At 33.0% G+C, this 14,815-nt stretch overlaps 1 protein-coding gene across 1 annotated transcript in view; it reads left to right on the top strand.

Moving 5' to 3' along the window:
• Positions 1-570: 570 nt before the first annotated feature.
• LOC143228456 (rho GTPase-activating protein 26-like) overlaps positions 571-14,815 on the top strand; it is a 147,598-nt gene continuing 133,353 nt past the window's right edge. The window contains 1 exon segment of the mRNA XM_076459713.1: positions 571-671. Within this exon segment, the coding sequence (XP_076315828.1) occupies positions 571-671 (101 nt within the window).

Genomic DNA, 14,815 nt, shown 5'->3' with positions numbered 1-14,815 from the left:
AAGGTTTTATTGTTATCACAGAGAGAACAGAAACATTGATCAATGCTGCAGGATGGAAGGTTTTATTGTTATCACAGAGAGAACAGAAACATTGATCAATGCTGCAGGATGGAAGGTTTTATTGTTATTACAGAGAGAACAGAAACATTGATCAATGCTGCAGGATGGAAGGTTTTATTGTTATCTCAGAGAATACAGAAACATTGATCAATGCTGCAGGATGGAAGGTTTTATTGTTATTACAGAGAACAGGAGCATTGATCAATGCTGCAGGATGGAAGGTTTTATTGTTATTACAGAGAATACAGAAACATTGATCAATGCTGCAGGATGGAAGGTTTTATTGTTATTACAGAGAGAACAGAAACATTGATCAATGCTGCAGGATGGAAGGTTTTATTGTTATTACAGAGAGAACAGAAACATTGATCAATGCTGCAGGATGGAAGGTTTTAAAGCTGGTGAGAACACATTATTGATTTAAGTTTGAAAAATGCTTATAATAAAGTCCATCCATTCTGTAAAATAGAAATCAGTGTCATAGTTGTAATAACTACCATAAAATACATCATGAAGCTGGATAGGTGGTATTCAGACTGGAACACCTGGTCTGTCTCAGGAGTTGCTAGACCTCTTCAGTGTTTGCATAGTGGATCAAGCCTGACTTTAAAGTAAAAATCACTTGTCGTGTGCTTACTTCTACCCACAACATTCTGGTATAAAGCAAGGGTTCTATCAAACAAGAAACAACCATCCCTCATTAGGATTAGCAAAACACACAATGACATAAGACTGGCCATCAATCCTTCCAACGTTCTGCAGATTCAGTAACAGACATGTTTTCTACCTTTATATATCTTATTTTGAGATATCTTCTTATTATGTTCTTCATTAATTGTTGTTGTAATATTAGAACATGAATAAATATTAATTAAATTTAAAATATGTTTTAACTCAATTCATTTAATATTTATATTGTGTGAGGACATTTAATTCAACAAGTAACTCCAAATAATGCGTTTTAAGTTTTAAACTGATATGACTGATAAGGTGGATTGTTTATTGTAACCAATTTAAATTCTGCTACCTCCCACAAACATTTTCAAATGACACTGAATTCACACTAGTCATTAAACACCCAGTAATGTTACTTTCCCACAAATCCTACTATATAATGAACAGAATTCACAAAACTTTCTTAGAACACTTACTGTGTAGTATTTAAAAAGGTGTCTATCATAAATGTACTGATAAAAATGATACAGCTATCTACATGGCCTCCTGGTGAATTATCTATAAATGTTATATTGAAAATAATCTAATCAAAAGCACATTAGGTGTTACAAAAGGGGTGTCCAAAAAAAGGACTGAGCTTTTTAACATGGGCGAAATGATGATTAATCAAAATACATGGCCTACCTAAAGCTGTAGTAAAATATTAGCCAGATAACTAACTTGAACAAAATACATGGCCTACCTAAAGCTGTAGTAAAAATATTAGCCAGATAACTAACTTGAACAAAATAGATAGTCTACCTAAAGCTGTAGTAAAAATATTAGCCAGATAGATAACATGAACAAAATACATGGCCTACCTAAAGCTGTAGTAAAAATATTAGCCAGATGGCTAACATGAACAAAATACATGGCCTACCTAAAGCTGTAGTAAAATATTAGCCAGATAACTAACTTGAACAAAATACATGGCCTACCTAAAGCTGTAGTAAAAATATTAGCCAGATAACTAACTTGAACAAAATAGATAGTCTACCTAAAGCTGTAGTAAAAATATTATCCAGATAGATAACATGAACAAAATACATGGCCTACCTAAAGCTGTAGTAAAAATATTAGCCAGATAGCTAACATGAACAAAATACATGGCCTACCTAAAGCTGTAATAAAAATATTAGCCAGATAACTAACTTGAACAAAATACATGGCCTACCTAAAGCTGTAGTAAAAATATTAGCCAGATAACTAATTTGAACAAAATAGATAGTCTACCTAAAGCTGTAGTAAAAATATTAACCAGAAAGATAACATGAACAAAATACATGGCCTACCTAAAGCTGTAGTAAAAATATTAGTCAGATAGCTAACATGAACAAAATACATGGCCTACCTAAAGCTGTAGTAAAAATATTAGTCAGATAGCTAACTTGAACAAAATACATGGCCTACCTAAAGCTATAGTAAAAATATTATTCAGATAGCTAACTTGAACAAAATACATGGCCTACCTAAAGCTGTAGTAAAAATATTAGCCAGATAGCTAACTTGAACAAAATACATGGCCTACCTAAAGCTGTAGTAAAAATATTAGCCAGATAGCTAACTTGAACAAAATACATGGCCTACCTAAAGCTGTAGTAAAAATATTAGCCAGATAGCTAACTTGAACAAAATACATGGCCTACCTAAAGCTGTAGTAAAAATATTATTCAGATAGCTAACTTGAACAAAATACATGGCCTACCTAAAGCTGTAGTAAAAATATTAGCCAGATAGCTAACTTGAACAAAATACATCGCCTACCTAAAGCTGTAGTAAAAATATTAGACAGATAGCTAACTTGAACAAAATACATCGCCTACCTAAAGCTGTAGTAAAAATATTATTCAGATAGCTAACTTGAACAAAATACATCGCCTACCTAAAGCTGTAGTAAAAATATTAGCAAGATAGCTAACTTGAACAAAATACATGGCCTACCTAAAGCTGTAGTAAAAATATTAGCCAGATAGCTAACTTGAACAAAATACATGGCCTACCTAAAGCTGTAGTAAAAATATTAGCCAGATAGCTAACTTGAACAAAATACATCGCCTACCTAAAGCTGTAGTAAAAATATTAGCCAGATAGCTAACATGAACAAAATACATGGCCTACCTAAAGCTGTAGTAAAAATATTATTCAGATAGCTAACATGAACAAAATACATGGCCTACCTAAAGCTGTAGTAAAAATATTAGCCAGATAGCTAACTTGACCAAAATAGATAGTCTACCTAAAGCTGTAGTAAAAATATTAGCCAGATAGCTAACATGAACAAAATACATGGCCTACCTAAAGCTGTAGTAAAAATATTAGCCAGATAGCTAACATGAACAAAATACATGGCCTACCTAAAGCTGTAGTAAAAATATTAGCCAGATAGCTAACTTGACCAAAATACATGGCCTACCTAAAGCTGTAGTAAAAATATTAGTCAGATAGCTAACATGAACAAAATACATGGCCTACCTAAAGCTGTAGTAAAAATATTAGTCAGATAGCTAACATGAACAAAATACATGGCCTACCTAAAGCTGTAGTAAAAATATTAGTCAGATGGCTAACATGAACAAAATACATGGCCTACCTAAAGCTTTAGTAAAAATATTATTCAGATAGCTAACATGAACAAAATACATGGCCTACCTAAAGCTGTAGTAAAAATATTAGCCAGATAGCTAACATGAACAAAATACATGGCCTACCTAAAGCTGTAGTAAAAATATTAGTCAGATAGCTAACATGAACAAAATACATGGCCTACCTAAAGCTGTAGTAAAAATATTATTCAGATAGCTAACATGAACAAAATACATGGCCTACCTAAAGCTGTAGTAAAAATATTAGTCAGATAACTAACATGAACAAAATACATAGCCTACCTAAAGCTGTAGTAAAAATATTAGTCAGATAGCTAACATGAACAAAATACATGGCCTACCTAAAGCTGTAGTAAAAATATTAGTCAGATAGCTAACATGAACAAAATACATGGCCTACCTAAAGCTGTAGTAAAAATATTATTCAGATAGCTAACTTGAAAAAATACATGGCCTACCTAAAGCTGTAGTAAAAATATTATTCAGATAGCTAACTTGAACAAAATACATGGCCTACCTAAAGCTGTAGTAAAAATATTAGTCAGATAACTAACATGAACAAAATACATGGCCTACCTAAAGCTGTAGTAAAAATATTATTCAGATAGCTAACATGAACAAAATACATGGCCTACCTAAAGCTGTAGTAAAAATATTAGTCAGATAGCTAACTTGAACAAAATACATGGCCTACCTAAAGCTGTAGTAAAAATATTAGTCAGATAGCTAACATGAACAAAATACATGGCCTACCTAAAGCTGTAGTAAAAATATTAGTCAGATAGCTAACATGAACAAAATACATGGCCTACCTAAAGCTGTAGTAAAAATATTAGCCAGATAGCTAACATGAACAAAATACATGGCCTACCTAAAGCTGTAGTAAAAATATTAGCCAGATAGCTAACATGAACAAAATACATGGCCTACCTAAAGCTGTAGTAAAAATATTAGCCAGATAGCTAACTTGAACAAAATACATGGCCTACCTAAAGCTGTAGTAAAAATATTAGCCAGATAGCTATGATGAACAAAATACATGGCCTACCTAAAGCTGTAGTAAAAATATTAGCCAGATAGCTAACATGAACAAAATACATGGCCTACCTAAAGCTGTAGTAAAAATATTAGCTAGATAACTAACTTGAACAAAATAGATGGCCTACCAAAAATGTAGTAAAAATATTAGTCAGATAGCTAACATGAACAAAATACATGGCCTACCTAAAGCTGTAGTAAAAATATTAGTCAGATAGCTAACTTGAACAAAATACATGGCCTACCTAAAGCTGTAGTAAAAATATTAGTCAGATAGCTAACTTGAACAAAATACATGGCCTACCTAAAGCTGTAGTAAAAATATTAGTCAGATAGCTAACATGAACAAAATACATGGCCTACCTAAAGCTGTAATAAAAATATTAGCCAGATAGCTAACTTGACCAAAATAAATTGTCTACCTAAAGCTGTAGTAAAAATATTAGCCAGATAGCTAACTTGACCAAAATAGATAGTCTACCTAAAGCTGTAGTAAAAATATTAGCCAGATAGCTAACATGAACAAAATACATGGCCTACCTAAAGCTGTAGTAAAAATATTAGCCAGATAGCTAACATGAACAAAATACATGGCCTACCTAAAGCTGTAGTAAAAATATTAGCCAGATAGCTAACTTGAACAAAATACATGGCCTACCTAAAGCTGTAGTAAAAATATTAGCCAGATAGCTAACATGAACAAAATACATGGCCTACCTAAAGCTGTAGTAAAAATATTAGTCAGATAGCTAACATGAACAAAATACATGGCCTACCTAAAGCTGTAGTAAAAATATTAGTCAGATAGCTAACATGAACAAAATACATGGCCTACCTAAAGCTGTAGTAAAAATATTAGCCAGATAGCTAACATGAACAAAATACATGGCCTACCTAAAGCTGTAGTAAAAATATTAGCCAGATAGCTAACATGAACAAAATACATGGCCTACCTAAAGCTGTAGTAAAAATATTAGCCAGATAGCTAACATGAACAAAATACATGGCCTACCTAAAGCTGTAGTAAAAATATTAGCCAGATAGCTAACATGAACAAAATACATGGCCTACCTAAAGCTGTAGTAAAAATATTAGTCAGATAGCTAACATGAACAAAATACATGGCCTACCTAAAGCTGTAGTAAAAATATTAGCCAGATAGCTAACTTGAACAAAATACATGGCCTACCTAAAGCTGTAGTAAAAATATTAGCCAGATAGCTAACATGAACAAAATACATGGCCTACCTAAAGCTGTAGTAAAAATATTAGCCAGATAGCTAACATGAACAAAATACATGGCCTACCTAAAGCTGTAGTAAAAATATTAGCCAGATAGCTAACTTGAACAAAATACATGGCCTACCTAAAGCTGTAGTAAAAATATTAGCCAGATAGCTAACTTGAACAAAATACATGGCCTACCTAAAGCTGTAGTAAAAATATTAGTCAGATAGCTAACTTGAACAAAATACATGGCCTACCTAAAGCTGTAGTAAAATATTAGCCAGATAGCTAACATGAACAAAATACATGGCCTACCTAAAGCTGTAGTAAAAATATTAGCCAGATAGCTAACTTGAACAAAATACATGGCCTACCTAAAGCTGTAGTAAAAATATTAGCCAGATAGCTAACATGAACAAAATACATGGCCTACCTAAAGCTGTAGTAAAAATATTAGTCAGATGGCTAACATGGACAAAATACATGGCCTACCTAAAGCTTTAGTAAAAATATTATTCAGATAGCTAACATGAACAAAATACATGGCCTACCTAAAGCTGTAGTAAAAATATTAGCCAGATAGCTAACTTGAACAAAATACATGGCCTACCTAAAGCTGTAGTAAAAATATTAGTCAGATAGCTAACTTGAACAAAATACATGGCCTACCTAAAGCTGTAGTAAAATATTAGCCAGATAGCTAACTTGAACAAAATACATGGCCTACCTAAAGCTGTAGTAAAATATTAGCCAGATAGCTAACATGAACAAAATACATGGCCTACCTAAAGCTGTAGTAAAAATATTAGTCAGATAGCTAACATGAACAAAATACATGGCCTACCTAAAGCTGTAGTAAAAATATTATTCAGATAGCTAACATGAACAAAATACATGGCCTACCTAAAGCTGTAGTAAAAATATTAGCCAGATAGCTAACATGAACAAAATACATGGCCTACCTAAAGCTGTAGTAAAAATATTAGTCAGATAGCTAACATGAACAAAATACATGGCCTACCTAAAGCTGTAGTAAAAATATTAGCCAGATAGCTAACTTGACCAAAATACATGGCCTACCTAAAGCTGTAGTAAAAATATTAGCCAAATAGCTAACATGAACAAAATACATGGCCTACCTAAAGCTGTAGTAAAAATATTATTCAGATAGCTAACTTGAACAAAATACATGGCCTACCTAAAGCTGTAGTAAAAATATTATTCAGATAGCAAACTTCAACAAAATACATGGCCTACCTAAAGCTGTAGTAAAAATATTAGCCAGATAGCTAACTTCAACAAAATACATGGCCTACCTAAAGCTGTAGTAAAAATATTAGCCAGATAGCTAACATTACCAAAATAGATGGCCTACCTAAAGCTGTAGTAAAAATATTAGCCAGATAGCTAACATGAACAAAATACATGGCCTACCTAAAGCTGTAGTAAAAATATTAGTCAGATAGCTAACATGAACAAAATACATGGCCTACCTAAAGCTGTAGTAAAAATATTAGCCAAATAGCTAACATGAACAAAATACATGGCCTACCTAAAGCTGTATTAAAAATATTATTCAGATAGCTAACTTGAACAAAATACATGGCCTACCTAAAGCTGTAGTAAAAATATTATTCAGATAGCTAACTTGAACAAAATACATGGCCTACCTAAAGCTGTAGTAAAAATATTAGCCAGATAGCTAACATGAACAAAATACATGGCCTACCTAAAGCTGTAGTAAAAATATTAGCCAGATAGCTAACATGAACAAAATACATGGCCTACCTAAAGCTGTAGTAAAAATATTAGCCAGATAGCTAACTTGACCAAAATACATGGCCTACCTAAAGCTGTAGTAAAAATATTAGCCAGATAGCTAACTTGAACAAAATAGATAGTCTACCTAAAGCTGTAGTAAAAATATTAGCCAGATAGCTAACATGAACAAAATACATGGCCTACCTAAAGCTGTAGTAAAAATATTATTCAGATAGCTAACTTGAACAAAATACATGGCCTACCTAAAGCTGTAGTAAAAATATTAGCCAGATAGCTAACTTGACCAAAATACATAGCCTACCTAAAGCTGTAGTAAAAATATTAGTCAGATAGCTAACATGAACAAAATACATGGCCTACCTAAAGCTGTAGTAAAAATATTAGCCAGATAGCTAACTTGAACAAAATACATGGCCTACCTAAAGCTGTAGTAAAAATATTAGCCAGATAGCTAACTTGACCAAAATACATGGCCGACCTAAAGCTGTAGTAAAAATATTAGTCAGATAGCTAACATGAACAAAATACATGGCCTACCTAAAGCTGTAGTAAAAATATTAGCCAGATAGCTAACTTGAACAAAATACATGGCCTACCTAAAGCTGTAGTAAAAATATTAGCCAGATAGCTAACTTGACCAAAATACATGGCCTACCTAAAGCTGTAGTAAAAATATTAGCCAGATAGCTAACTTGAACAAAATACATGGCCTACCTAAAGCTGTAGTAAAAATATTAGTCAGATAGCTAACATGAACAAAATACATGGCCTACCTAAAGCTGTAGTAAAAATATTAGCCAGATAGCTAACATGAACAAAATACATGGCCTACCTAAAGCTGTAGTAAAAAATATTAGCCAGATAGCTAACTTGAACAAAATACATGGCCTACCTAAAGCTGTAGTAAAAAATATTAGCCAGATAGCTAACATGAACAAAATACATGGCCTACCTAAAGCTGTAGTAAAATATTAGCCAGATAGCTAACATGAACAAAATACATGGCCTACCTAAAGCTGTAGTAAAAATATTAGCCAGATAGCTAACTGAACAAAATACATGGCCTACCTAAAGCTGTAGTAAAAATATTAGCCAGATAGCTAACATGAACAAAATACATGGCCTACCTAAAGCTGTAGTAAAAATATTAGTCAGATAGCTAACTTGAACAAAATACATGGCCTACCTAACGCTGTAGTAAAAATATTAGTCAGATAGCTAACTTGAACAAAATACATGGCCTATCTAAAGCTGTAGTAAAAATATTAGTGAGATAGCTAACTTGAACAAAATACATGGCCTACCTAAAGCTGTAGTAAAAATATTAGCCAGATAGCTAACTTGACCAAAATACATAGCCTACCTAAAGCTGTAGTAAAAATATTAGCCAGATAGCTAACTTGAACAAAATACATGGCCTACCTAAAGCTGTAGTAAAAATATTAGCCAGATAGCTAACATGAACAAAATACATGGCCTACCTAAAGCTGTAGTAAAAATATTAGCCAGATAGCTAACTTGAACAAAATACATGGCCTACCTAAAGCTGTAGTAAAAATATTAGCAACATAGCTAACTTGACCAAAATACATGGCCTACCTAAAGCTGTAGTAAAAATATTAGCCAGATAGATAACATGAACAAAATACATGGCCTACCTAAAGCTGTAGTAAAAATATTAGCCAGATGGCTAACATGAACAAAATACATGGCCTACCTAAAGCTGTAGTAAAAATATTAGCCAGATAGCTAACATGAACAAAATACATGGCCTACCTAAAGCTGTAGTAAAAATATTAGTCAGATAGCTAACATGAACAAAATACATGGCCTACCTAAAGCTGTAGTAAAAATATTAGCCAGATAGCTAACTTGAACAAAATACATGGCCTACCTAAAGCTGTAGTAAAAATATTAGCTAGATAACTAACTTGAACAAAATACATGGCCTACCTAAAGCTGTAGTAAAAATATTAGTCAGATAGCTAACATGAACAAAATACATGGCCTACCTAAAGCTGTAGTAAAAATATTAGCCAGATAGCTAACTTGAACAAAATACATGGCCTACCTAAAGCTGTAGTAAAATATTAGCCAGATAGCTATGATGAACAAAATACATGGCCTACCTAAAGCTGTAGTAAAAATATTAGCTAGATAACTAACTTGAACAAAATACATGGCCTACCTAACGCTGTAGTAAAAATATTAGTCAGATAGCTAACTTGAACAAAATACATGGCCTACCTAAAGCTGTAGTAAAATATTAGCCAGATAGCTAACTTGAACAAAATACATGGCCTACCTAAAGCTGTAGTAAAAATATTAGCCAGATAGCTAACTTGACCAAAATACATGGCCTACCTAAAGCTGTAGTAAAAATATTAGCCAGATAGCTAACATGAACAAAATACATGGCATACCTAAAGCTGTAGTAAAAATATTAGTCAGATAGCTAACATGAACAAAATACATGGCCTACCTAAAGCTGTAGTAAAAATATTATTCAGATAGCTAACATGAACAAAATACATGGCCTACCTAAAGCTGTAGTAAAAATATTAGCCAGATAGCTAACATGAACAAAATACATGGCCTACCTAAAGCTGTAGTAAAAATATTAGTCAGATAGCTAACATGAACAAAATACATGGCCTACCTAAAGCTGTAGTAAAAATATTAGCCAGATAGCTAACTTGACCAAAATACATGGCCTACCTAAAGCTGTAGTAAAAATATTAGCCAAATAGCTAACATGAACAAAATACATGGCCTACCTAAAGCTGTATTAAAAATATTATTCAGATAGCTAACTTGAACAAAATACATGGCCTACCTAAAGCTGTAGTAAAAAATATTATTCAGATAGCTAACTTGAACAAAATACATGGCCTACCTAAAGCTGTAGTAAAAATATTAGCCAGATAGCTAACTTGAACAAAATACATGGCCTACCTAAAGCTGTAGTAAAAATATTAGCCAGATAGCTAACATGAACAAAATACATGGCCTACCTAAAGCTGTAGTAAAGATATTAGTCAGATAGCTAACATGAACAAAATACATGGCCTACCTAAAGCTGTAGTAAAATATTAGTCAGATAGCTAACATGAACAAAATACATGGCCTACCTAAAGCTGTAGTAAAAATATTAGCCAAATAGCTAACATGAACAAAATACATGGCCTACCTAAAGCTGTAGTAAAAATATTATTCAGATAGCTAACTTGAACAAAATACATGGCCTACCTAAAGCTGTAGTAAAAATATTATTCAGATAGCTAACTTGAACAAAATACATGGCCTACCTAAAGCTGTAGTAAAAATATTAGCCAGATAGCTAACATGAACAAAATACATGGCCTACCTAAAGCTGTAGTAAAAATATTAGCCAGATAGCTAACTTGACCAAAATACATGGCCTACCTAAAGCTGTAGTAAAATATTAGCCAGATAGCTAACATGAACAAAATACATGGCCTACCTAAAGCTGTAGTAAAAATATTAGCCAGATAGCTAACATGAACAAAATACATGGCCTACCTAAAGCTGTAGTAAAAATATTAGCCAGATAGCTAACATGAACAAAATACATGGCCTACCTAAAGCTGTAGTAAAAATATTAGCCAGATAGCTAACATGAACAAAATACATGGCCTACCTAAAGCTGTAGTAAAAATATTAGCCAGATAGCTAACTTGAACAAAATACATGGCCTACCTAAAGCTGTAGTAAAAATATTAGCCAGATAGCTAACATGAACAAAATACATGGCCTACCTAAAGCTGTAGTAAAATATTAGCCAGATAGCTAACATGAACAAAATACATGGCCTACCTAAAGCTGTAGTAAAAATATTAGCCAGATAGCTAACATGAACAAAATACATGGCCTACCTAAAGCTGTAGTAAAAATATTAGTCAGATAGCTAACATGAACAAAATACATGGCCTACCTAAAGCTGTAGTAAAAATATTAGTCAGATAGCTAACTTGAACAAAATACATGGCCTACCTAAAGCTGTAGTAAAAATATTAGCCAGATAGCTAACTTGAACAAAATACATCGCCTACCTAAAGCTGTAGTAAAAATATTAGCCAGATAGCTAACTTGACAAAAATAGATGGCCTACCTAAAGCTGTAGTAAAAATATTAGCCAGATAGTTAACATGAACAAAATACATGGCCTACCTAAAGCTGTAGTAAAAATATTATTCAGATAGCTAACTTGAACAAAATACATGGCCTACCTAAAGCTGCAGTAAAAATATTAGCCAGATAGCTAACTTGACCAAAATACATAGCCTACCTAAAGCTGTAGTAAAAATATTAGCCAGATAGCTAACATGAACAAAATACATGGCCTACCTAAAGCTGTAGTAAAAATATTAGCCAGATAGCTAACTTGAACAAAATACATGGCCTACCTAAAGCTGTAGTAAAAATATTATTCAGATAGCTAACTTGAACAAAATACATGGCCTACCTAAAGCTGTAGTAAAAATATTAGCCAGATAGCTAACATGAACAAAATACATGGCCTACCTAAAGCTGTAGTAAAAATATTAGCCAGATAGCTAACATGAACAAAATACATGGCCTACCTAAAGCTGTAGTAAAAATATTAGCCAGATAGCTAACTTGAACAAAATACATGGCCTACCTAAAGCTGTAGTAAAAATATTAGCCAGATAGCTAACATGAACAAAATACATGGCCTACCTAAAGCTGTAGTAAAAATATTAGTCAGATGGCTAACATGGACAAAATACATGGCCTACCTAAAGCTGTAGTAAAAATATTAGCCAGATAGCTAAGATGAACAAAATACATGGCCTACCTAAAGCTGTAGTAAAAATATTAGCCAGATAGCTAACATGAACAAAATACATGGCCTACCTAAAGCTGTAGGAAAAATATTAGTCAGATAACTAACTAGAACAAAATACATGGCCTACCTAAAGCTGTAGTAAAAATATTAGCCAGATAGCTAACATGAACAAAATACATGGCCTACCTAAAGCTGTAGTAAAAATATTAGTCAGATAGCTAACATGAACAAAATACATGGCCTACCTAAAGCTGTAGTAAAAATATTAGCCAGATAGCTAACATGAACAAAATACATGGCCTACCTAAAGCTGTAGTAAAAATATTAGCCAGATAGCTAACTTGAACAAAATACATGGCCTACCTAAAGCTGTAGTAAAAATATTAGCCAGATAGCTAACATGAACAAAATACATGGCCTACCTAAAGCTGTAGTAAAAATATTAGCCAGATAGCTAACTTGAACAAAATACATGGCCTACCTAAAGCTGTAGTAAAAATATTAGCCAGATAGCTAACATGAACAAAATACATGGCCTACCTAAAGCTGTAGTAAAAATATTAGTCAGATAGCTAACATGAACAAAATACATGGCCTACCTAAAGCTGTAGTAAAAATATTATTCAGATAGCTAACATGAACAAAATACATGGCCTACCTAAAGCTGTAGTAAAAATATTAGCCAGATAGCTAACATGAACAAAATACATGGCCTACCTAAAGCTGTAGTAAAAATATTAGTCAGATAGCTAACATGAACAAAATACATGGCCTACCTAAAGCTGTAGTAAAAATATTAGCCAGATAGCTAACTTGAACAAAATACATGGCCTACCTAAAGCTGTAGTAAAAATATTAGCCAGATAGCTAACTTGAACAAAATACATGGCCTACCTAAAGCTGTAGTAAAAATATTAGCCAGATAGCTAACATGAACAAAATACATGGCCTACCTAAAGCTGTAGTAAAAATATTAGCCAGATAGCTAACTTGAACAAAATACATGGCCTACCTAAAGCTGTAGTAAAAATATTAGCCAGATAGCTAACTTGACCAAAATACATGGCCTACCTAAAGCTGTAGTAAAAATATTAGCCAGATAGCTAACATGAACAAAATACATGGCCTACCTAAAGCTGTAGTAAAAATATTAGCCAGATAGCTAACATGAACAAAATACATGGCCTACCTAAAGCTGTAGTAAAAATATTAGCCAGATAGCTAACTTGAACAAAATACATGGCCTACCTAAAGCTGTAGTAAAAAATATTAGCCAGATAGCTAACATGAACAAAATACATGGCCTACCTAAAGCTGTAGTAAAAATATTAGCCAGATAGCTAACATGAACAAAATACATGGCCTACCTAAAGCTGTAGTAAAAATATTAGCCAGATAGCTAACTTGAACAAAATACATGGCCTACCTAAAGCTGTAGTAAAAATATTAGCCAGATAGCTAACTTGAACAAAATACATGGCCTACCTAAAGCTGTAGTAAAAATATTAGCCAGATAGCTAACTTGAACAAAATACATGGCCTACCTAAAGCTGTAGTAAAAATATTAGCCAGATAGCTAACTTGAACAAAATACATGGCCTACCTAAAGCTGTAGTAAAAATATTAGCCAGATAGCTAACATGAACAAAATACATGGCCTACCTAAAGCTGTAGTAAAAATATTAGCCAGATAGCTAACATGAACAAAATACATGGCCTACCTAAAGCTGTAGTAAAAATATTAGCCAGATAGCTAACTTGAACAAAATACATGGCCTACCTAAAGCTGTAGTAAAAATATTAGCCAGATAGCTAACATGAACAAAATACATGGCCTACCTAAAGCTGTAGTAAAATATTAGCCAGATAGCTAACATGAACAAAATACATGGCCTACCTAAAGCTGTAGTAAAAATATTAGCCAGATAGCTAACTTGAACAAAATACATGGCCTACCTAAAGCTGTAGTAAAAATATTAGCCAGATAGCTAACATGAACAAAATACATGGCCTACCTAAAGCTGTAGTAAAAATATTAGCCAGATAGCTAACATGAACAAAATACATGGCCTACCTAAAGCTGTAGTAAAAATATTAGCCAGATAGCTAACATGAACAAAATACATGGCCTACCTAAAGCTGTAGTAAAATATTAGCCAGATAGCTAACATGAACAAAATACATGGCCTACCTAAAGCTGTAGTAAAAATATTAGCCAGATAGCTAACATGAACAAAATACATGGCCTACCTAAAGCTGTAGTAAAAATATTAGCCAGATAGCTAACATGAACAAAATACATGGCCTACCTAAAGCTGTAGTAAAAATATTAGCCAGATAGCTAACATGAACAAAATACATGGCCTACCTAAAGCTGTAGTAAAAATATTAGCCAGATAGCTAACATGAACAAAATACATGGCCTACCTAAAGCTGTAGTAAAAATATTAGCCAGATAGCTAACATGAACAAAATACATGGCCTACCTAAAGCTGTAGTAAAAATATTAGCCAGATAGCTAACTTGAACAAAATACATGGCCTACCTAAAGCTGTAGTAA

This window comes from Tachypleus tridentatus, chromosome 10 (assembly GCF_004210375.1).
Source record: "Tachypleus tridentatus isolate NWPU-2018 chromosome 10, ASM421037v1, whole genome shotgun sequence".
In the NCBI taxonomy this organism is placed as follows: domain Eukaryota; kingdom Metazoa; phylum Arthropoda; class Merostomata; order Xiphosura; family Limulidae; genus Tachypleus; species Tachypleus tridentatus.
The sequence above is the reverse complement of the archived record's forward strand: the minus strand, read 5'-3'. Positions and strand labels throughout refer to the sequence as shown.